At 41.7% G+C, this 22,960-nt stretch overlaps 2 protein-coding genes across 17 annotated transcripts in view; one reads left to right on the forward strand and one right to left on the reverse strand.

Moving 5' to 3' along the window:
• The window catches only part of asrgl1 (asparaginase and isoaspartyl peptidase 1), a 35,629-nt gene extending 28,407 nt beyond the window's left edge, over positions 1-7,222 (reverse strand). The window contains exon 1 of one of the 3 annotated variants that reach the window (XM_085478432.1): positions 7,158-7,222. The gene's annotated coding sequence lies outside the window, so the exon portion shown is untranslated. The remainder of the gene's footprint in view (positions 1-7,157) is intronic. The other 2 variants (XM_085478434.1, XM_085478435.1) reach the window with 2 other exon arrangements.
• Positions 7,223-14,133: 6,911 nt separating this feature from the next.
• The window catches only part of rims1a (regulating synaptic membrane exocytosis 1a), a 117,996-nt gene continuing 109,169 nt past the window's right edge, over positions 14,134-22,960 (forward strand). For 5 of the 14 annotated variants that reach the window (XM_085478437.1, XM_085478438.1, XM_085478442.1 and 2 more), the window contains exons 1-2: positions 14,135-15,047; positions 19,041-19,115. In XM_085478437.1, coding sequence (XP_085334563.1) covers positions 14,887-15,047; positions 19,041-19,115 — 236 coding nt within the window. In that variant the 5' untranslated portion in view covers positions 14,135-14,886. Of the gene's footprint in view, positions 15,048-19,040; positions 19,116-22,960 lie in introns of all 14 variants that reach the window. The other 9 variants (XM_085478446.1, XM_085478444.1, XM_085478445.1 and 6 more) reach the window with 6 other exon arrangements.

Raw genomic sequence — 22,960 nt, forward strand, 5'->3', positions numbered from 1 at the left:
CCGTGGCATATGGGCTCAAAATGTGGTCATAAATATTTTGTACTTGTAAAAAAGATTTGTGTGTGTGTAAAAAAGATTTGTATGTGTGTAAAAAAGATTTGTATGTGTGTAAAAAAGATTTGTATGTGTGTAAAAAAGATTTGTGTGTGGACTTAGAAAAAAAAACCCTGCAAGTTACAAGTACGGATTTTTGACCCTATTTTTCTTCCCTTCATCTGATTGGTCAATGTCATGTCAATCACAAATGTAACAATCCAATCAGAGAACAGATGGGTTTGGCTGTCGGAGGGGCGCTTTTTTTGAACTGCAGGTCTTTGAAGGGAATAAATGCCCTTTTACATGCCAACCCAGCGTTTTCCTTCATCACCACGAAGGAAAACAGTCTGTGGTCGTCCGAGTTTGGTGATTTTTATGTCACAGGTCTACGTGTTTAATACAGGGACTTCCACAGCCTTTTCAACAGCGCTGCAGACCGCGGGGTGGGGGCGGGCAGTGTTTTGGAAATGACAGTCTTCTCTACAAAGCTTTCTTCATAATGCTTTAGCATACATGTTTTTATTGAACTAGCAAAAAAAACAAACTCTTGTAGAGGACATAAAGTGTCCTCTGTAGAGACATGTATTGTTGCCCTATCATATATGTATGTGCTCTTAACCTGAAAGGTATAAATACGGAAGTGTGTGTGCAATAAATGCTGACGCAGAGGAAGGTGTGTCCCTCTGATGTAAAACTCTAAACAACGTGTGTATGGTTTATTCCTCCGTGAGATATGCGAGTTACCCCAGTATTTCTGCCCTAGAAAATGGAACCTCCAACAGGTTATGGGCCCAGAAGGGATGTGGGAAGCCGGTGGAACCGTCTATGCTTCGACGGAGACGAGAGAAACTACGAATTGTGGGAAACAAAGTTCCTGGGATACCTGCGGCTACTTGGGCTAAAGGCTGCCATTCTGAACGAGCCCGGCGAGTCGGAGGAAGAAGACAAGGACTTGGATGAAAAGAATGAAGTAGCTTATGCAGAGCTAATCCAAGTATTGGATGATAGAAGTCTTTCACTCGTGATGAGAGATGCCAAGGATGACGGACGGAAAGCGTTGGAAATTCTGAGAGAGCACTACGCCGGTAAGGGGACACCACGCGTGATTAGCCTGTACACGGAGCTAACGTCGCTACAGAAAACGCCCAGTGAGAGCGTCACAGACTATATGATAAGGGCTGAGACTGCCATTACAGCTCTGAGGAATGCAGAAGAGACGTTAAGTGATGGACTGCTTATTGCAATGGTGCTAAAAGGGTTGCCTGAATCTTTCAAGCCGTTTGCCATACATGTAACCCACAGTGACAAAGCAATGACATTTAGTGAATTCAAAGCTAAATTAAGAAGCTACGAGAGCACCGAAAAGGCCTAATGGTTGATACAGGGGCCACTTCTCACATTATTACGGACATTCAGAGATTTAAGAGTTTTGATGAGACATTCACACCTGGAAGACACTTCATGGAATTAGCTGACGGAACCAGGACGAGTGGGGTCGCACTGAAGAGGGGAGATGTGGAGGTCTATCTACAAGACAGCGAGGGACGAAAGGTGAAGGCGACACTGGAGGGAGCACTTTACATTCCCTCTTACCCGCAAGATATCTTCTCGGTTCAGGCGGCGACGGCCAAAGGAGCCTCAGTAACCTTCAAGAAGGGCTGCAACCAGCTTATCCATAAGAACGGGACAAGGTTTAAGATAAGTGAATATGAACGCCTATACTATTTGAACAGTGTTACAGCTGATCATTATGTTGACAACGACGAATGCAATGAATGGCTGTCATGATGTAGAAACTTGGCACAAAATCCTTGGCCATTGCAACTATGAAGACTTGGTTAAACTAGAGGACATTACCGAGGGTATGAAAATAAAAGGTAAAGCTAAACATTACCAAGACTGTGAAGTGTGTACAAAAGGCAAATTTATCCAAACAAGGAATAGAGAGCCTGATGAAAGAGCAGAAGAAGCATTAGAGCTAGTGCACACTGACTTAGCTGGACCGATAGAACCAGAAGCTAAAGACGGGTTCAGGTACACGTTAGCATTTACTGATGATTACTCAGGCACAATGTTTGTGTACTTTCTAAAGGCTAAAAGTGACACCGTAAAAGCAACTGAAAAGTTTTTGGCAGACGTCGCCCCCTATGGGCAAGTAAAGAGAATCAGATCAGACAATGGAACTGAATTTACATCTAAAGAGTTTCAGACATTGTTAAATAAAAACACGATAAGGCATGAGACATCAGCGCCGTATTCACCTCATCAGAATGGGACTGCCGAGAGACAATGGCGAACACTTTTTGAAATGGCACGGTGTATGTTGATCGAAAGTAACCTGCCAAAAAGATTATGGACTTATGCTGTTATGACTGCCGCAGTAATTCGTAATAGGTGTTACAACAGACGCACAAAGCAAACCCCTTATTACATGCTGACAGGAAAGAAGCCAGACATGTCGAGGATGGGGATTTTTGGATCAGTTTGCTACGGTTACGGGCACAACAAAAAAAAGTTAGACGCGAGATGTGACGAAGGAGTTTTTGTGGGTTACGATAAAAACAGTCCGTCGTATCTAATCTACTACCCTAAAACAGGACGAGTTCTTAGACATAGGTTGGTCAAGTTCCTCACTAAAAGTGTAGTTGAGCACCAAACCCAGACCACTCAGGTTGATGACAATGGAGATGATGATTTGACTCCAGGGGACATCTTGAAGTACCCCGCTAGAAAGGACAAAACAGGGAATGACCAGAGATCAGATGAAAGTATGATCCTGGAACCTGAAAGTGACATTCAGGACAATGGCATAAATGATGCACAAAACTCAGACAAACAGAGTGATAGAACAGAGTCTGAACGATATCCCAAACGAAACAGGAGAAGGCCAGATTACCTGAAAGACTATGTCCAAACTGCAGAAGACGACCAAACATCGCTGACTGTAGATTACTGTTACAGGGTGATGTATGACATACCAAAGACTTTTGAAGAAGCTATGCAGTCATCGAACTCTAAGTGTTGGTCAGATGCTATGGAAGATGAAATGAGATCCTTGCAAGACAATAACACGTTTACTTTAACCACGCTGCCAGAAGGTAAAAATGCAGTGGGGGGGAGATGGGTGTATGTGATAAAAGAGAACCCAAATCAGACTAAAACATTTAAAGCAAGATATGTTGCTAAAGGCTATAGCCAAGTTCAAGGCATTGATTACAAAGAAACCTTTTCGCCGACTGCAGATATGACGTCAGTGCGTACGCTGATGCAATTAGCAGTACAGCACAACTTTAAACTCCATCAAATGGACGTGAAGACTGCTTATTTGCACGCCCCAATCGATTGTGAGGTGTATATGCAGCAACCAGAAGGTTTTGAAGTAAAATCAGACACAGGGGAAAAACTGGTCTGTAAACTAAACAAATCACTATATGGTTTGAAACAATCTCAATCTGGCAGGAACTGGAATAAGATGTTACATGACCATTTATGTGCAAAAGGTTACAAACAAAATCCTGTAGACCATTGTGTATATTCCAGACAGACAGCGAGTGAGACAGTGATTCTTATCATCTGGGTTGATGATGTAATCATAGCTGCCAACGATGAAGACGCTATCAGAAACGTGAAACAAATGTTGGATGAGAAATTTAAAATGAAGGATCTTGGTGAGCTCAAACATTTCTTGGGTATTGACTGTATACAACAGAACCATGAGATAAGACTAAATCAGACACGGTACATCACAAAAATCCTGGAAAAGTTCAAAATGTCTGACTGTAAGCCACGTTCTACTCCTTGTGAACTCAAAAATGACTTTGGTGCACATGGTGAATCAGTTGATTCAGGAAAATATAGAGAATTAGTGGGCAGTTTGATTTACTTAATGACATGTACAAGACCAGATTTGAGTTGGATAGTGAGCAAACTGTCACAATCCCTGTCTGAGCCAAAAGAGCATCATTGGACAGCAGCAAAACATGTATTACGTTACCTTAAGGGGACACTAAACAAAGAGCTGTGCTATAAAAGGATAGAAGGAAACCTAAATCTTATAGCATACAGCGATGCAGATTGGGCCACAGACTTGAGTGACAGGAGAAGTACAACGGGTTATTGTTTTGTACTATCCAAAAATGGGCCAGTGATCTGCTGGAAAACCAGGAAGCAAGCTACAGTAGCTTTGTCAACGTGCGAGGCAGAGTACATGGCGATGGCCGCCACAGTACAAGAAAGCTTATACCTCTCACAGCTACTTAATGGCATGGACATTAAAAGGCAATATTCACCAGTTACCATTCTTGCAGACAATCAAGGTGCAATTGCATTGTCCAAAAATCCTATAAACCGTCAAAGATGCAAACACATCGATATCAAGTATCACTTTATTAGGTCTGCTATAACTGAGAAGGAAGTACAAGTTAAATATTGTGCAACAGAAGACATGGTAGCAGACATCATGACTAAGGCTGTAAGTAAAGTGAAAATAGATTTACGCATATTTTGTTTGGAACATAAAATGTTGATATGTGAATATCATGTAAATATGTATATCATGTAAATGTGTAATGTATAGTGTTAAGAGCAAGTGGGGGTGTTGCCCTATCATATATGTATGTGCTCTTAACCTGAAAGGTATAAATACGGAAGTGTGTGTGCAATAAATGCTGATGCAGAGGAAGGTGTGTCCCTCTGATGTAAAACTCTAAACAACGTGTGTATGGTTTATTCCTCCGTGAGATATGCGAGTTACCCCGGTATTTCTGCCCTAGAAAATGGAACCTCCAACATGTATGCTAAAGCATTATGAAGAAAGCTTTGTAAAGAAGACTGTCATTTCCAAAACACTGCCCGCCCCCACCCCGCGGTCCGCAGCGCTGTTGAAAAGGCTGTGGAAGTCCCTGTATTAAACACGTAGACCGTAGACCTGTGACATAAAAATCACCAAACTCGGACGACCACAGACTGTTTTCCTTCGTGGTGATGAAGGAAAACGCTGGGTTGGCATGTAAAAGGGCATTTATTCCCTTCAAAGACCTGCAGTTCAAAAAAAGCGCCCCTCGACAGCCAAACCCATCTGTTCTCTGATTGGATTGTTACATTTGTGATTGACATGACATTGACCAATCAGATGAAGGGAAGAAAAATAGGGTCAAAAATCCGTACTTGTAACTTGCAGGGGTTTTTTTTCTAAGTCCACACACAAATCTTTTTTACACACACACAAATCTTTTTTACACATACAAATCTTTTTTACAAGTACAAAATATTTATGACCACATTTTGAGCCCATAGTGGCACTCAAAAATCCCATAATGGCGTCCCTCCTCACGTCCCCCGTGCCCCCCCCCCCCCCCCCCCCCCCCAAAAAAACCCCACAGAAGTAAACTAACCCATAGCTTATAAAATCCTCTTAATCTACATCACCCGGAATGTTAGCCGAATCCAGGCCGCTTAGAAATTGCTTAGCCTCTGCTGGGTTGGAAAACTGATGATACTGGTTATCCACTGAAAAAGTCATAACAGCCGGAAAGCGAAGGGAATAGCCAATATTGCACACAAGCGACGCACCTCATCAAACTTCCGGCGTTTTTCTTGTACCTCCTGTGCATAATCCTGGAAAAAACGAACTCTCATGCCTTTCCAAATGATCTGCTTCTTTTTTCTGGCACCCGCCAGTACGGACATCTTGGCTTTATCCGGTAGGAAGCGAACGATGATGTGTCTCGGTCTGGAGTCCGCAGCTGGCTTCGGAGGTGCTGGCCCCACCCGATGGATTCTGTCTATTTCGTAGTAATCTCCCATCTCAATGTCCAGAGCCTCAGACAACAGATTCTTCACTCAATCCTCAAGATTACGGCCTTCGGTTCCTTCTCTTTATCAATATCAAAATTACAGGTAAGGAAAAATTCAATGCCACCTAACTTAAACATGAACACAGGTATAGTATTCCAAATGGAAGTAGGATTAGTAATTAGATTCTTTAACCAATTTATTTTGAATGTGTTATTTAAAGTGTTAAAATCTAACACATTAAGTCCTCCATTGACATATGAGTTCATAAGAACTGTTTCTTTAATGTAGTGTGTGTCCTATTTTTCCAGATAAAGTTGAAAAGTAACTTATCAACCTCTTTTATGAGCTTATTATCAAGGTGCAATGCCAATGCAGCGTGTGTAAGACGAGAGATACCTTCACGTCTCAGCTGTTTGTGGAGGTAAAATACGTCTGCACAATTACGCTCAGCCATCATTGTGAGTGCGCACGCCAAGGGGCGGCGAGACATTTATACAGCCGTATACTCAATACTTGAAATGTGCAATTCACTTGTATTTTTATTTTTTATTCCTATTTATTCTATTTATCCCCTTTGTATATTTTATTTATATTTGTCTCTGTATTTATATATATATGTGTGTGTATGTGTGTGTGTATATATATATATATATATATATATATATATATATATATATAACAGTTCTGTAACTGTAACTTCGGTCGTTGCTGTGCTTTTTTTGGAAGTCGAATTTCCCAGAGGAACCCACCCGAGGGATTAATAAAGTTCTATCTTATCTTATCTTATCTTATATCGCACATGACTATGAAAGGCGGAAGAGGAAGTAGTTCCTTTGAATGTAGACAATCCGACTGTTATAGTTTCTTTCCACTGTGTTCCTGTTAATGGTAAACTACAAATTTACTCTAAATTACTAAAATATCGATATTGTAATGTGAGAATCGATTCTAGAACATAAATGATTGGTATCGGAGGAATCGATATTTCAGGATCGATCCGCATATCACTACTCCGTAACGAAGGCACCCGGCTCTGCTCTAGTTACAGGAAATGTTTGAATATTTAGTTACCGAAATATGGTAACTGAAAAGCGAAGGCAAAGAGGGTCAGTTTGTCTAACAGTGTATCAGCAAACCAGCAAGCTTCATGGTATATAAAATTCAACGTCTCTTAAATTCTAATCTGAAAATCATTCTCGGTGCACTCAAACTAATCCTCACTGTTCCGTCACGCTACCGGACACGCGGGTTTTTCACCGCCAACGTATGAAAAACGTGAACATATGATGACATGAAAGTAAACATAAAAACATATGCTGACTTACCACGCAGCACACAGATCCAAACACACACGCGTCTGCGCCTTGAAATATCAAGTCCAGAAGAAGCAGGAGTACTTCCGGTATACGAAATTGACGCTTTCAAAATAATAAAAAATGACTCCTTAGACTAGACCAACAATATTTGTGTTTACATTATGGCAGCACACGACAAAGGTGACATTTGCAAATGGGAACATGTTGATAAAAAAATCTGGTCTATACGATTGTTAGCCTATTTTAATTATATTATGTTATTATTTATTTAAGGCACAAACTGGAGTGGTGCTTTTTTGAATTTATTCCAAGTCTGTTAATACAGATTTGTTTTTATTATGAAATCAAACGTGGCTGATTTCCTTTTATATTGTGGCTTACTTACTGCAGCCCATGAGGGCTCAGTTCAAATAATCTACACCTGTACAGGGCAATTTTAAGACTCTGCTAGCTCTCTGTGCCAAACCGACCATGCTGAATGGAAGACTGCATATTTTTTAAATTTTGTCTCTATATAATCTTTTATAAATGATATGCCCAAATGTACAGGTTATCTTTTAAGGTTCTAAGGCATTCTGTAACCCTGCAGATAGTTTACAGTCACCCTAATACATGCAGACATGCAAACAGATAATGGAAGTTCAAAATTAGTAAAATTGCATAAACATGTTGAATTAAAATTCAGTCCAAAGACATGGGACTGTAGGGGGAAGCTGGAGTACCCGGACAGAACCCACGCAGCACGGGGAGAACATGAAAACACCACACAGAAAGGTCCCAGCCAGGTGGTGAAATCAAACTCAGGACTTTCTTGCTCTGAGGCAACAGTGCCACCATCCCAACTAAAGCCATTTTTTTAAACCAATATCTGTACTTCTAGTATTTACATTTTAAAAATGGACTCATTATTTTTGCTTTAATGGATTTGGGTCGAGTTATTATTTCCTCACTTTGAGGCTTTAAACATCAAAACAATTCGAGCCTAAACAATAACACATGAAAGGAAATTCTGTTCCTTTATTAATCATGTTGCATAAAAAGAGACGACGTGTGCCAAAGTCACGGGTTAAAGGTGGGGATGTGGGGGTTTTGTTGTTGTTTTTGCCATAACACCGGAGTGAAGTTGCCCCCCACCCAACTGTTTCAAATCAAACAAAATTTGTCTCAGTCAATTGTGCTACGCTTGTGCTGCAAATGTTTTTGTTAGTGCCGCAATCATTTTAAAGATATTATTTAAAGTTTTTAGAGGTCATCCAAGGTCAACAAGCCCCTTTGTGAAAAGGTTGTGATGATTGACCTTTTGACCTTTAAACTTCCAATAATAAATTCTTTAAAACAAAAGCAGCACAAATGAAAATTTTAGCAGCTCAAATGTAGCACAAATGCATGACATCAATTTTGTTTGATTTGAGTATTGTTGGGGCCCTGGTTGACCTTGGATGACCTCTAGAAACTTTTATTAGTATCTTTAAAATGATAGTGGCACAAACCAGCACAAATGTTTGACACTAGAAAAGGTGGAGGGCTAACTTCACTCATGTCCCTGGAACAACTGCAGGTGTCTGTAAGTTGCAGTGTTTCAGCATCTAGCTAGCCCTACTGAAGAGAAGGGAGTATAAAACTGGTGTCAAGCCAGCCCCAACTTAGTTTTGAGTATGTATATTAGTGTATATTAAGTTTTACGGTAAGAGATGTGGAGACCTGATTTCAAAACAAAAGCCAACTTTGTTTGAATTCAGCTTCAACATTAACACATTCAGTCCATAATAACAAATATTAATTAGTGTTGTTTTCACACTTTAATGCTGGATCCACAGGATACACCCAGTACTCTAGTAGTACCTTAGCCAATATCAAGGCAGTCCTTTTTTGGATTTCAAAGTAAAAGCCCTCTGAACTTTCCTTTCTGAGCTACTCTTTCGAGAATTTCAGAATGCTGTTAAAAGGAAAATCCCTGTTCTTATGGAATAATTCCACTTTAAATCCATAACATACTGCCTCAAAGCTGCACACTGTCAAAATCAAGTCTTTCTGGTCTTGGATTTAAAAATAATTCCCTTTGTAAATGTTTTTATATGCAGTTTGGTTTCTTTATTCAGAATGATGTTACTATGAATTATAAGATACTAGCAATTTCAACTTGATTTTACTTCACCTTTTATGATTTGATTCAGTCATAATCAAATGATTCTGATTTTGTATTTCAAAATGAAAACCTTCTGATATATTTAATATCAAAAGCACTCAGGTCATGTGACAGGGAAGAACTGATGAGTATCAAACATATTTAAGGGTAAAGGTACTGAAATTTAACAACTGATACAACAGAAGACTGGAGCTCAATTGGCAGTTAAAAAGCATGAAGGATGTGTGGAAAGGAATGAAGATAATTACTGTGACTAAGGTGAGAGGCAGTCAGTCAGCAGCCTGAAGAGAGAGAAATGAGGTGAACAATTTTTTCAGCTGGTTCAGTTTGCAACTCTACTGGCTCTTCCACCCCACACTCTGGCCTCCAAACATCACTAATGTCTTTGATTATTCCCTGAGTAAACTTTGTGGCTTTAAACCTGCAAGGAAGGCTACAGGTTATGGTGGTATCAACCACAGGGCTCTGCTGACTCACCTACAGTTTCTTGCAAAAGTACTGGGCCCCCTTGAACTTTTCCACATTTTGTCACATTACAGCCACAAACATGAATCAATTTTATTGGAATTCCACGTGAAAGACCAACACAAAGTGGTGTACACGTGAGAAGTGGAACGAAAATCATACATGATTCCAAAACGTTTTTACAAATAAATAACTGAAAAGTGGGGTGTGCGTAATTATTCAGCCCCCTGAGTCAATACTTTGTAGAACCACCTTTTGCTGCAATTACAGCTGCCAGTGTTTTAGGGTCTGTCTCTACCAGCTTTGCACATCTAGAGACTGAAATCCTTGCCCATTCTTCTTTGCAAAACAGCTCCAGCTCAGTCAGATTAGATGGACAGCGTTTGTGAACAGCAGTTTTCAGATCTTGCCACAGATTCTCGATTGGATTTAGACACCAGACAGGTCAGGGATAAAGTTATTGAGAATTTTAAAGCAGGCTTAGGCTACAAAAAGATTTCCCAAGCCTTGAACATCCCATGGAGCACTGTTCAAGCGAGCATTCAGAAATGGAAGGAGTATGGCACAACTGTAAACCTATCAAGACAAGGCCGTCCACCTAAACTCACAGGCCGAACAAGGACAGCGCTGATCAGAAATGCAGCCAAGAGGCCCATGGTGACTCTGGACGAGCTGCAGAGATCTACAGCTCAGGTGGGGGAATCTGTCCATAGGACAACTATTAGTCGTGCACTGCACAAAGTTGGCCTTTATGGAAGAGTGGCAAGAAGAAAGCCATTGTTAACAGAAAACCATAAGAAGTCCCGTTTTCTTTTTTGCCACAAGCCATGTGGGGGACACAGCAACCATGTGGAAGAAGCTGCTCTGGTCTTTTTGGCCAAAATGCAAAACGCTATGTGTGGCAGAAAACTAACACTGCACATCACTCTGAACACACCATCCCCACTGTCAAATATGGTGGTGGCAGCATCATGCTCTGGGGGGGCTTCTCTTCAGCAGGGACAGGGAAGCTGGTCAGAGTTGATGGGAAGATGGATGGAGCCAAATACAGAGCAATCTTGGAAGAAAACCTCTTGGAGTCTGCAAAAGACTTGAGACTGGGGCGGAGCTTCACCTTCCAGCAGGACAACGACCCTAAACACAAAGCCAGGGCAACAATGGAATGGTTTAAAACAAAACACATCCATGTGTTAGAACAGCCCAGTCAAAGTCCAGATCTAAATCCAATCGAGAATCTGTGGCAAGATCTGAAAACTGCTGTTCGCAAACACTGTCCATCTAATCTGACTGAGCTGGAGCTGTTTTGCAAAGAAGAATGGGCAAAGATTTCAGTCTCTAGATGTGCAAAGCTGGTAGAGACATACGCTAAAAGACTTGCAGCTGTAATTGCAGCAAAAGGTGTTTCTACAAAGTATTGACTCAGGGGGCTGAATAATTACGCACACCCCACTTTTCAGTTATTTATTTGTAAAACATGTTTGGAATCATGTATGATTTTCGTTCCACTTCTCACGTGTACACCACTTTGTGTTGGTCTTTCACGTGGAATTCCAATAAAATTGATTCATGTTTGTGGCTGTAATGTGACAAAATGTGGAAAAGTTCAAGGGGCCCAATACTTTTGCAAGCCACTGTAGTTGTCTGTCATCTTGAGTAACATTTACAACCTGTTTCTGAAGCAGGAGAAGACACTGCTGTTATGGAACATATTTTGTCTGGTTCCTGTATTGATGAAGTCAACACCATCAGTGTTTAAGAACTATCAACCAACTGCCATCATGTGTGATAAAGGACGATAAAGGACAGGATGAGAGCATGGTGTCTATCTGGGTGTCCATGCTGAAAACTGGATGAACTGGAAGACCAACACAGTAACAATATACAAAAATAGGAAAATGATTTTCATTGCTATAGTATGTTGTGTTTAAATTATTGCATTATCCATGCTGAAGTTGGGCTTATACTTTGAAATTAAATATCAGATTGACTTGACATTGACATAATACCCCTGTGAGGGTGTTAACTTTTCTATGGATTGCAATCAGCCTGTGGAAACAGGAATTTTCTTTTTTACAGAATTCTGAAGTTGTTGAAAGACTAAGTCAAAAAGGAAAAGTCAAAGGGCTTTTACTTTAAAGTCCAAAAGATGACGGCCTAGATATTGATAAGGTACTATTAGAGGGTGTGTCCTGTGGATCTAACGTGTGGAAACAAGACTAACTAATATTTGTTATTATGAGCTAAATGTGTTAATGCTGAAGCTGAAGTCAATCAATGCTGGCCTATGTTTTTAAATCAGATCTTGCTTATAATAATAAGAAACAATCGTATTTTGTAAAAAATGACACATTGGTTAAACAGCTTCAGGACCTGAACAGGTCATTTTGAAATGCTCTGACATCATGTTAATCATGATACATTTGCAGTGTTACACTTAAAAAAATTGTGGTGTCTTCAAAGTCTGAAAAGAAAATAATAATTTTCTGTGTTTTTATTAACTTCTTGTTTTCTTTTACATACATCAAAGACTAAAGACATTTTTAAGCACTTAAAACCTTCCACTCAGTGAGGGTCCAGCCCTCAGTGTAACCGTACTACATTAAACTCAGAGTTTTATGTGAGACAGGTGTGGCTGGATGAACTGTACAGTTAGTCTCCAACAATAATTTACAAAAACATTATTTGACAGTCACTTTAGGCTAAGGCGGGCATGTTTTTGGTGTCTCGTGTGTCAGCGTGCTACTGGCTCTCAACTAACAGCAACAGGCCACCAGTGTGCTGACCGTGGTGCTGAAACAGAAACTGAGTTTACAGTGAGGTCTGAGCTCCTGAGGTTTACAAAGCAACATGCAGAGGTCTTTGAGAGGAACTTAATGAGGAACTTATGGAACTTTGTTTATTTCGGAATAAAAATATGCTTAATAATAAAGCGAAATATATTCTTTTTTTTCTTGCCAAATCTGCATTTCTGGCTAAAAATAGACAAGATGTGTTTCTATATTTAGATCACTGTAACACACGATCTTGTCTCACACAGTTTGTGGGATCTACAGTCCCCATTTGTGGTTTATCTCCCGTATATGAATAGGACAGTTTCGGCAGACCACACTCTCTGTAATTAGAGGGTTGCATACTGACATACTGTAAATGTCACCTTATAAGCGTACCTATGTGGTAAACCTCACGCTCCCTTCTGAGTGTTTTTCAGCATGGGGAAGTACTGTGTGTAGTGGGAGTAAGGGTTGCTAGAAGGGTAGACAAGGAGGAAAGAAAGGAGAGAGAGAGAGGAAGGAAGGAGGGAGAAAAAAGAGAGATTCGCGTCATCCTAACACGCAATCATTGGTGGGAGAGGAGGAGGAGAGTCCCTGCACTCTTACTGCAAAGGGTTTCCTGCAGTGCTAGAAAAGGGTTCTTTAGCCCTGCATTCATTCATTTAAATCCAGCCTGTGTGTTTTAGATTTCTCCCTTTATATAAGAATTTTGATTCATAATCTTTCTGTCACTGTATTTTTTCTTTTCTGTTCTGTATGAGAAAGCCTGGAAATAACAATGGAAGAAACAGCATCGCTTAGATTTGGAGCCATGGAAGGTGTAAATAGCTCTCATTGTTTACTTGAAGATCCAAACATGATTAACATGCTACTGTAAAGCAGTTATTATATCATAAACATCGTTTAAAAAAACATATTTCTGCCTGCATGCATTGTAATACAATTGTATCTTTGCTGAAGTCCCTTGGTGTAAGCTGTAAATTTGATGTTATGTGTGCTACATAAACTGTATACTGAAAATGGATGAAATGTGAATCCAGTGCACAAATGCCTCCAAACTAAATTCTCTCTGACAGCCAGCAGCGGGCAACTCATTTGGTGGGAAAGAAGTCTGGTTGTATGGGGGTCCACAGGAAAATAGCTGTTTTCTGGATCCTCAGTTTTTTGACCCTCAATTAAAGCTCCTTAATGAAATATGAAATGTATCCTAATTAAGTCTAAATGTGGTTTAAACTCTTGAAACAGACAACAAGAATAAATTAAGAGCTACATATAATTATATAGTAATATGTAATAATAGTGTAATAAGCGTAAGATTAGCCCCAACCTCGACTCACTTTTTTAGATAGTTTCCTTCAAAATATCCCGAAGCTACCTTGTTTTTTCTCCCACATTTTAATTATGATTATGAACCGGTATGTAGTGAAAAATACACCAGGACTTTTTGTTTTAAAACACAACGCTACGAATAAAAGGATTCGTGTTTGGATGCAGTCACGCGGCGTTAAACCCGCACAGTGGACCCTTAAAGGAACCCTTTATTTCCCGTGTGTGCTATAGACAGCCGTGAGCGCGCATCTTAACGGTGAGTGGAGCCCCCATTCTCAAATGAGGGCTGCGCACTCCCGCCGTAAGAGGAGTGAACGCGCTCGAGGGGCTGCGGTCCCATTGACTGTTTCGTCTCCCTGACAGCAGCATCAGCGGCGGCGCTGGAAAACAAGAAGTCGCCGCCTCGCCCCGCAGCCAAACAGCCGGCCCCGGCTCACCGAGCGAAGACCTGAGCCGCCTTTGGGGGACCCCCACCCCCCCGCTCCCCCCTCCTCCTCCACCTCCTCCTCCTCTCTGCCCGGCCTGAAGGAAGGAAAAGAGGTCCTCCTCCCGCGAGTCATCATCCCGAGCGAGCGAGCGAGCGACCGCCGGAGACATGGGCTCCCCGTGAAACGGAGGCGGTGGAGGGGAGAGGCGGGCGGGCGGGCGGTGGGAGGGGGGAGAAGACAGCGGAGCAGCAAGAGGGAGAAGGAGCGGCTAAAACCGGGAACCAAAGCGCCACATCCACCGCTACCACCACCACCACCTCTACTACTACTACTACTACTACCGCAGCTAGCGCCGAGCCCGCTGCCGCCGCCGCCGCCCTGGGTGCCCCCCGCCACCGTCATGGGAACACCGCATCAGATGCTCCAACCGCCGCTTTGTCCGTGGGCCATGTCGTGATCCGTGGGCTCCGCCAGCGGGTTTTCTATCCGTGATCCCGACAGAGGCTAGGAAGGAAGAGGAGGAGGAAGAGGAGGAGGTGGGAGAGAGGGAAGAGGAAGGGGGCAAGGTGGTGGTGGTGGTGGCGGCGGCGGCGGGGAAGATGTTTGCCTCGGTGGGCCCTCGGGGCGGCCCGCGCCCACCCGTCGCCCCGGCCATCCCGGAGCCGGACCTCAGTCACCTGACGGAGGACGAGAGGAAGATCATCATGGCTGTGCTGGCTCGGCAGCGGGAGGAAGAGGCGAAAGAGGAGGCCATGTTAAAGTAAGAGAGGGAAAGCAAAAAGATAGTGAGTGTGTGTGTGTGTGTGTGTGTGTGTGTGTGAGAGAGAGAGAGAGAGAGAGAGAGAGAGAGAGAGAGAGAGGAAGACTAGACCTGGGCAGTTTCCATTCTGAAGTCCATGAAAGTCTGCTCTGTATGGACACAATGTGACAGCTGCAGGACCCGTGCTGCAGGACTCCACTGTATGTGATCATGTGTGTATGTGTGTGTGTACATCCTGCAGGTCCCTCCACACACTCACTCACAGGCCCACGTAGCCTGCAGCTCTGTGCCGGAGGAACCTCATAGGCTTTAGTCCATGCATGTCCAGTTCACAGATTTGGAACGCTCCTGTGGGCAGGCCCGTTGGATGTGAGGGCTCAGGTGTAACTTGTTAGGGGAGGGAAGAAGAAGAAGGGAAGGGGTGTGTCACCCAGCAGCAGCAGCAGCATCCTCCCAGATGAATCATACACATTTCTCTTCTGCACTTCTTTCCTTGAGATTGTCATCGTCACCCAACGCCACTGCCCGAGTCAGGTGGAAAGTATTTGTACTTCCCCTGAAACATTTCAGCAGGAAATTGCAGGAGGCTCAGTGAAGCCTGGCGCTGAGAATAGTAAAGCCCTCCCTGTTGGCTTTTATCTGTGCAGCATCCATCTCAACAGCTGCTGTTCTCAGCTCTGGGGTGCGGTTGAGCCTTTCCCAGCCTTATGCACTGTATGTAGGCCAGTGCTCTTGCAGCAGACATCACACAGGCTGTTAAAGAAACAGTGGGCCTCTAGCAGGGAAGGAAAAGGTGCCTGTGTCATGTTATTTTGAATCAAGAGTGACTTACATCGCTGTGTGTATCCTACCTCTTCTCTCCCACATTAAATGGAGAAAAGTCTGCTCCAGTTTGTTGCAGCAATCGGCGCAGGAACGAACCTATATGTTCACCCCCCCTCCACCATCCCCCACACTCCTTACCCCCCACTCCCAGGACCAGAAAATGCATCAAGTTTAAGCGACGCCTTTTCTCATGTTTTCTGCACGTTATGCACGGGAGCCGCACGCATGCATGTACAAAGAAAGGCAGAACGACCCACCTAAGAGAGGCGCTCCTCAAGCTTTACGTCCCTGTTCTATTTTAAGCCCTCTGTGCAGAACGATGGCCCAGCACTGGAACGGAAGATCGATTCATTGCTTCTAAAGAAGGAAATGTCCAGTATATAGCTGCGGCCCTAAGTGGTTATGCATCATTTTCAGTGATGTATTAAAGAGCTGTGGATTCACTCATGTCATAGTGAGGAAGCTGCGGATAAGGCTGTCAGCACACACATGTCCAAGCCTATATAGGCTTCAGCACTGTTTCCTCTCACCAGTGTTTGGATTGAGTTAGCAAAGCAGTGTGTATGTGTGTGTGTGTGTGTGTGTGTTTGTGTGTGTATGTTCGTACGAATGGGTCTGCACTGAAAAGCTGCACTGGTTGGTTGACTAATACATGTGTGCTAAGTGTACCAGGAGTAGGGAAGTGTGGGCTGTAATGAACAGAGGCAGAGAATACGCTCCACTTACGAGCTGTTTAAGATATACTCACATCAGTTTACTTTCTATTAATGCGCATATGTTCACAGTGCATGCGTGCAAACCTCACTTTAAAGCCACAGCAATAATGGGCATGATTTGTATTCTGCTTTCAATGATCTGAGGTAGAAAAATGGAAATCGAAAGCAATAATAATTTCAATAATCGATGAGTGGTGTCTCTGGCCACACTCTGGTTTAAATTCAATATAAAGGCATGTCATAATAGTACAAATGTGTGCATTTTATCCAGTGTTAAGCAGAAACTCCATGGCCATTACCCATTAAAACGGGGTTGCTGCTGGTGACCCGTCTAGGTGTAGAGTTATTGTTGGCTTCAAAGCCACATGCTGAATTGTACAAAGTCTCATACTTCCATTTTGGTATTACAGTTTTTCTTCTAGAAGCTTTTTCATTTCACTGTTCCATCCATCCATTTTCTCAAACATTGTCCAATTCAGAGTTGCCAGTTCTAGCTGTGATTGGGCAAGACCTGGGGTACACTCCTGACAAGTCACCAGACTATGGGAGGACTTTGGCTGCTCCAAACAGAAAAAAACATCAACTTAACTCAAATCCTAGAACCATTGCCTGATGGGTGTACAATGTTGAAGTACTGTATGATAAAGGTTCCTCAAATTGATAACTTATTTTTCTATTTTTATAGAGGGTTCCATGTGTTACTTGTCTCACCTTGAAGACAAAACACAGAGGAAATACCAGAAGCTCAAATAGATAAAGAATCTTTTGTACTATACATATGTGATATGTGCTCAAATTTGACTGCTGACCTGGTTAGAGTTAGTTAGACAAGCACCTCTTATGGAATTTCTGCTTGTCTGGCATATGTACGCCTTTAACAGAGGAACCGTGCATATATGAGAGTTTATTTGAACTGTAACACCTTCTAGAAACACATCTTCTAGCTTCTGAAGATGTGCTTGTTTAGCCTGTGCCTAAGATACAGCTTAGTAGTTCTAACCGTCATGTAGGCTATGAGGATGCTGAACTTTGCCTTTTGTATGATTGACAAATAAGTTGTAGTTTCATATAATATTGAATCTATTACTGTACCAAATATTAGGCTGTGATTTTACGCTAACACAGTGGAATCTTTAACATGAAATATTCAGCCTTGATGCTTGCTATGATGAATTACACAACCCAAGGATGTTTCGCTATGAGTTTTGTACCACGTACAAAGTAAAACAGTACTTTTTTTTACCCCCTTTTTTGAAAGAATTGTCATATTATACATCGGGGTAACCCAAGGTTCTCGAAGCTACCTTTACTGTCAGTGTATAAGCACTTAAACTGTCAGTAGAAGAGATATCTCGATTCCTGATGTGCCAAAAATGTCTCATAATGAACGAGCAGGGTACCCACGGTATTGACAATAAAAAGAAACGTCTTCTGTTTTAGACAGCGTGGGTGTTGGCGGGGAATTCTCTCTTGAGTTCCCTCTGTGATCAGACTGATCAGAGCCTGCTGTTCATGTTTATGGATGAGATGGTTTTGAATCACACTGTGGATGTGTCAGTGGACATACTGAAAGCATGTCAGTGTTGTCTAAGGCCCGTCATCGATGCCTAGCGGTATCCCGATTGTTCCCAAGATAAAAAGTGTTGATTCGAACCTGTTTCAAGCAGATTTCTGCTAAAACTGAACAAGTAAAATTGAAAAAATAAAATTGAATAAGGGACAGCACGGTGGCACGGTGGTTAGCACTGTTGCCGCACAGCAAGAAGGTCCTGAGTTCAGTTCCGCCATCAGGCCGGGGTCTTTCTGTGTGGAGTTTGCATGTTCTCCCCATGTTTGCGTGGGTTCCCTCCAGGTACTCCAGCTTCCTCCCACAGTCCAAAGACATGCAGTTTGTGGGGATAGGTTAATTGGTTAATCCAAATTGCCCATAGGTGTGAGTGTGAACGCGAATGGTTTTCTGCGACAGACTGGCGACCTGTCCAGGGTATACCCCGCCTCTCGTCCTATGACAGCTGGGATAGGCTCCAGAAAAGGATAAGTGGAAGCGGATGGATAAAAATTGAATAAGGACTGAGAAAACAATGCCAGGACACAAAGTTTTATGTAGATATTTATGTAGATAACAAGATAATTATTGACATTACAAGCTAGCATGTAATGTACCAAAATGAACCAATATGTAACTGAATTCTGGACTAATTGTTATGCTTAGATGTTTCAGCTTATAGGAGAGAAACATTAAGACAGGTCTGCCATGCTTTGTCAGACAGTAGGATTCAGGGCAGATGCCTTGTAGAAGTTATAAAGGGATAGACGTGAACTTAACCCTAGCCTTTACCCCAAGGCTGTCACTGGTGACTTGTTCAATGTTAGAAGGACGAAGCACATAAATCAAACAAAATCATAGCAAAACGCTGGACTAACTGCACTTTTCTAACTTTGTGTTTTTCAGAGAAGAAAAGCCTATCCAAGCCAGAACAGTGAACCTGGTTGGACAGAAGAAACCCCCGCAGCAAAACGACGTCCGGTGAGTGCCAACAGCTACTCTTTAACCACCAGGTCAATACCACCCCATCGATGCGGAACTGGCCCTAAGTTGCTAAAAATGCGAGCTAATATTTGCTTTTGCGTCACTTTAGCATCAAGTCGCCTTTCTGGCCTCAATCTCCAATCGAGACGGTGTTTCTCATGTTTGTTGTGAAATTCAGTTTTACACCTCAGATGAATCAGCGGTATTAAAGATAAACACGCACGATGGTGATTATTTTTTGCAAGTGTGACTCAAGCCATTATTATGCAATTTGCATAATACCTTAAGTGGAACAGAAATACACGGCACGTCATTTAGACGTTTAGATTTATTTTCTATGTTTATTAAACTTTTATTTTAGCATTCTGTGTCTCTAAGACACACACAAACAGACCAATTGCTGTCTGTCATCTGTCAGGCGGCAACCTACAGAGCTTCCGCTGTAAAGAAGGACATGGTTGGTCTGATGAGTCCAGTCCAGAGCCTGAGTCATTAGAGACTAGCTGATGTTATCTTCCTCCTCCGTAGAGTGGCTGGTTAAAGGCTGGATTCAGATGCTCTGTGTGTCTCACAATTTGCTCGTCTCTTCTGCCAAAACTGCTCGTCTGGAGGAATGACTTCTATCATGCGGTTGTGTGATTTTCGCGTCATCTTCCTCTCACATGTTCGAACAGATTTATGCAACATGAGGCATCATTTTCCTTTAGAAAAAACCCACCTAAGATCCTTAAATCCAAGTTTCAAAAGCAAATGGGATTTATGTTTCGTTTTCTTGCCTTCTAAAATCAGATGCAATGTAACAATTTTTTTGATTTTGATGCAGATTTCTGAATTTATACAATCTTTGGCATTTCAAACTTAATGATGGCAGAAAAAAACTTCTGGTTTCATTAGAAAAACCTGAAGATTGTCAGGGAGAGTATAGTGATTTGATTTCGTCCATATCTTAAATGCTTAGTAATCCTCTTGTTGTTTTAGCTGATATAATCTCTGCTGTCTAGTAACCTATAAGTGTTCAGTCTTTTTTATGGACTTGTCAGCTAGCTGTGATCCCTGTACTCTTCTGTTGAGCTGTGACGTTGAGGTCACAAAGCGCTGGGGGTTATGGGAAATGATGCCTCCTAAAGACTGCTAAAAAGCTGAATTAGCAGCAATGTCTCACCTGAAAGGCTTTATCGTTTCCTTTAGAATGAATGGAAATGTCAGTGGAGTATCTAAACTAGGTTTTGTTCTAGTCATATTTACTCACTAGCTTTGTTGGTGGAAGCTGGTGCTGTACACAAACTTTTAGGATGGATGCATGCTTCTGAAGACACATAAAACAGTTTTAGGTAGAGATGAAGAATGAAAAGAAGAAACTGTTATGCTCACCTACTATGTAACATAGAGAAGGTAAGCACTGTCCCTTAGCTAGCATAATGCAGCATTCTCCCTATATACAGTCAAGCTAACTGGCTGTTAGCTGTTTGGTGGCTGCTTGCTAAGTGAAAATGAGGTCTCTTCCAGTTAGTTATTTTTTTCTTTTAACTCTGTTTTATATTTCATTCACTGTAAAAGAGGATACAGCAATCTAATAATACCTTCTTCTATAATAATCAGTCTCTCTTCTCTGTCAAAGGTTAGCATGATCATATATTGCACTAAAGCTAAACTTCAAACCAAAGATCTTTATCACACTTGCACTTTAATTTAGTATTCATAATTATTATAGTAATATATTATTAGTATTCAATCACTTGTAACTACGAATCACTATATTTTTGTTAGCTTAGATTTATAGTTTGGCTCATACTAGATTTATTGGGCTGATGTCTAGACCCATTTTTTGGGAATTAAGATTTCTGATTAAGATACATATCTATAGAGATCAGCCTGTATTCTTTACATAATACACCATATGGACAACAGCTTGGGAAACCTACACATTAGTCCTGCAGGAGCCATGGAAACCCATGCCACGAGGCTTCTGGTGCACAGTTTTTATGCTAACCTTAACACAGGAGGTTTGTACCTGTGCAGGTATAGGAGCTGATCGCTGGTTTCCTTTATGCACTGTGGGCCTTAGCACTCAGTGACCCCGCTCTGTGATGTTACGTGAGTTCATGGCTGAGTGGTTGTGGTTCTAAAATGTTTTCACTTTGTAAAAATACCACTTACATCAAGGAAACATCATGGGATCATGGACTCTCTATTATGGGGAAAGAAATTTCACAAACTGACTTGTTGCAGGAATGGTATTCTATTACAGTACCATGCTCGAATTCAGTTTTTTAGATGTTGTCCAATACTTTTGTCTATCTTTTACGTATGCAGTTTCAGCATAGTGTACATATAAAAGAAAAAAACACTTGAACTAGACTGAAAGAATCCAGTGTCATGTTACTGTGTGGGACATTTTGCTGACATGGTTTGGGTCCATTTGTCCCCTTAGAGGAGGGATGTCAAACTCATTTTACATTGTGGGCCACGTACAGCCCACTTTGATCTCTAGTGGGCTGGATCAGTGAAACTCCCCCTTTCGATAAGTGTAAAGAAGTATAACTACACACTTAATCATAATGTATACTTTATTGATCCCCGTTGGGAAATTCCTCTCTGCATTTAGCCCGAGGAGCAGTGTGTACGGATGGTACCTTGCTTAGCTGTAATCAAACCCCCGACCTTTCGATCATGGGGCCACCACTATACCACTATACCTACTGAGCTATCCCTGACCCGATACCTGAGACATCTTAATATTATTATACAGAAAAAGTTCTAGTAGTGCATTGGCCAGAATAACCTATTATTATTAAATAGAAACATTTTGTTAATTCACTAAAAATTCATTTTTTCTATGTGGCCCCATTGTAAAAAACTGAAATTTCTATAGTAGATAGTGAAAAACAGGAACTTTCCTGTCATTTCAGTGTTAAGCTATTACTTATTTACTTTTGTGTCATACAAATGGTCATGGGGAAGGTCTTTATTAGTAGCAAAAGCTGTTCCACCTTTAAAAATACAGTTAAAAGTCCAAAACGTATGCCCTCTTTCAAAATCTAATCTAGTGGGCCAGATTTGGGGTCTTTGCCGGGCTGATTTTGGCCCCCGGGCCCTATGTTTGATACCCCAGCTTTAGGGGAAAAAGCCACTGCAAATCAAAATAAAGTTTTTTGGGGTGATCACCGTTATCCTATGACAATAAGACATTTTTATCCCAATGGAGTGGTCTCCTAGAATAACACTACACCCATTTTTTAGGTATATGGGTCACTGAATGGTTTGATTAGTGTCAAAATCATCAGATCTCAATCCAGTGTATAATGATTGGAGATTTTAGATAGACATGTCAAAAGATATGTAAGCTGTCTTCCTGTTCTATAGATATATAACCAGAATACAATTTGAGCCCATTAAGACAGTTGAGTCGAGTCTCCTTGAGTCACACTCATTGGCCAAGGCTCATTCAGACTCGATTCAATATACTGTAAGTTTACTCACCCAGCGTTATCTCAGGATGGTGGTGGATTAGATGAGACCTCTTACTCATAGCATTCCCACAGTATTTTGATTTATTTAATAAAATATCAATATTTGGTGTCCCTGTATTGCTGCAGAAATTATTGTGAGATATACAGTACCGATTGTTTCTTCCACCCCTTGTGTCAGGTTTTAATTAACAGACTCAGGCGCAGACCGGGACTCTTTACAGGGTTTACAAATTTATTTACACAACGACACCAGGTGATGCTATTTACAACGTGCTGGAGGGAGGGGAGGGGGGTCCAGGGTTCCGGGGTATGTGAGGGGAAAGACGGGAAGCTGACGCCCTCCAAAGGCTCTCTGTCTCTTCACTCCCCACA

The sequence above is a fragment of the Copadichromis virginalis genome, linkage group LG13, assembly GCF_057382275.1.
Source record: "Copadichromis virginalis isolate Kocher_CV1m ecotype Utaka linkage group LG13, C_Virginalis_male_GT1.1, whole genome shotgun sequence".
NCBI lineage: Eukaryota > Metazoa > Chordata > Actinopteri > Cichliformes > Cichlidae > Copadichromis > Copadichromis virginalis.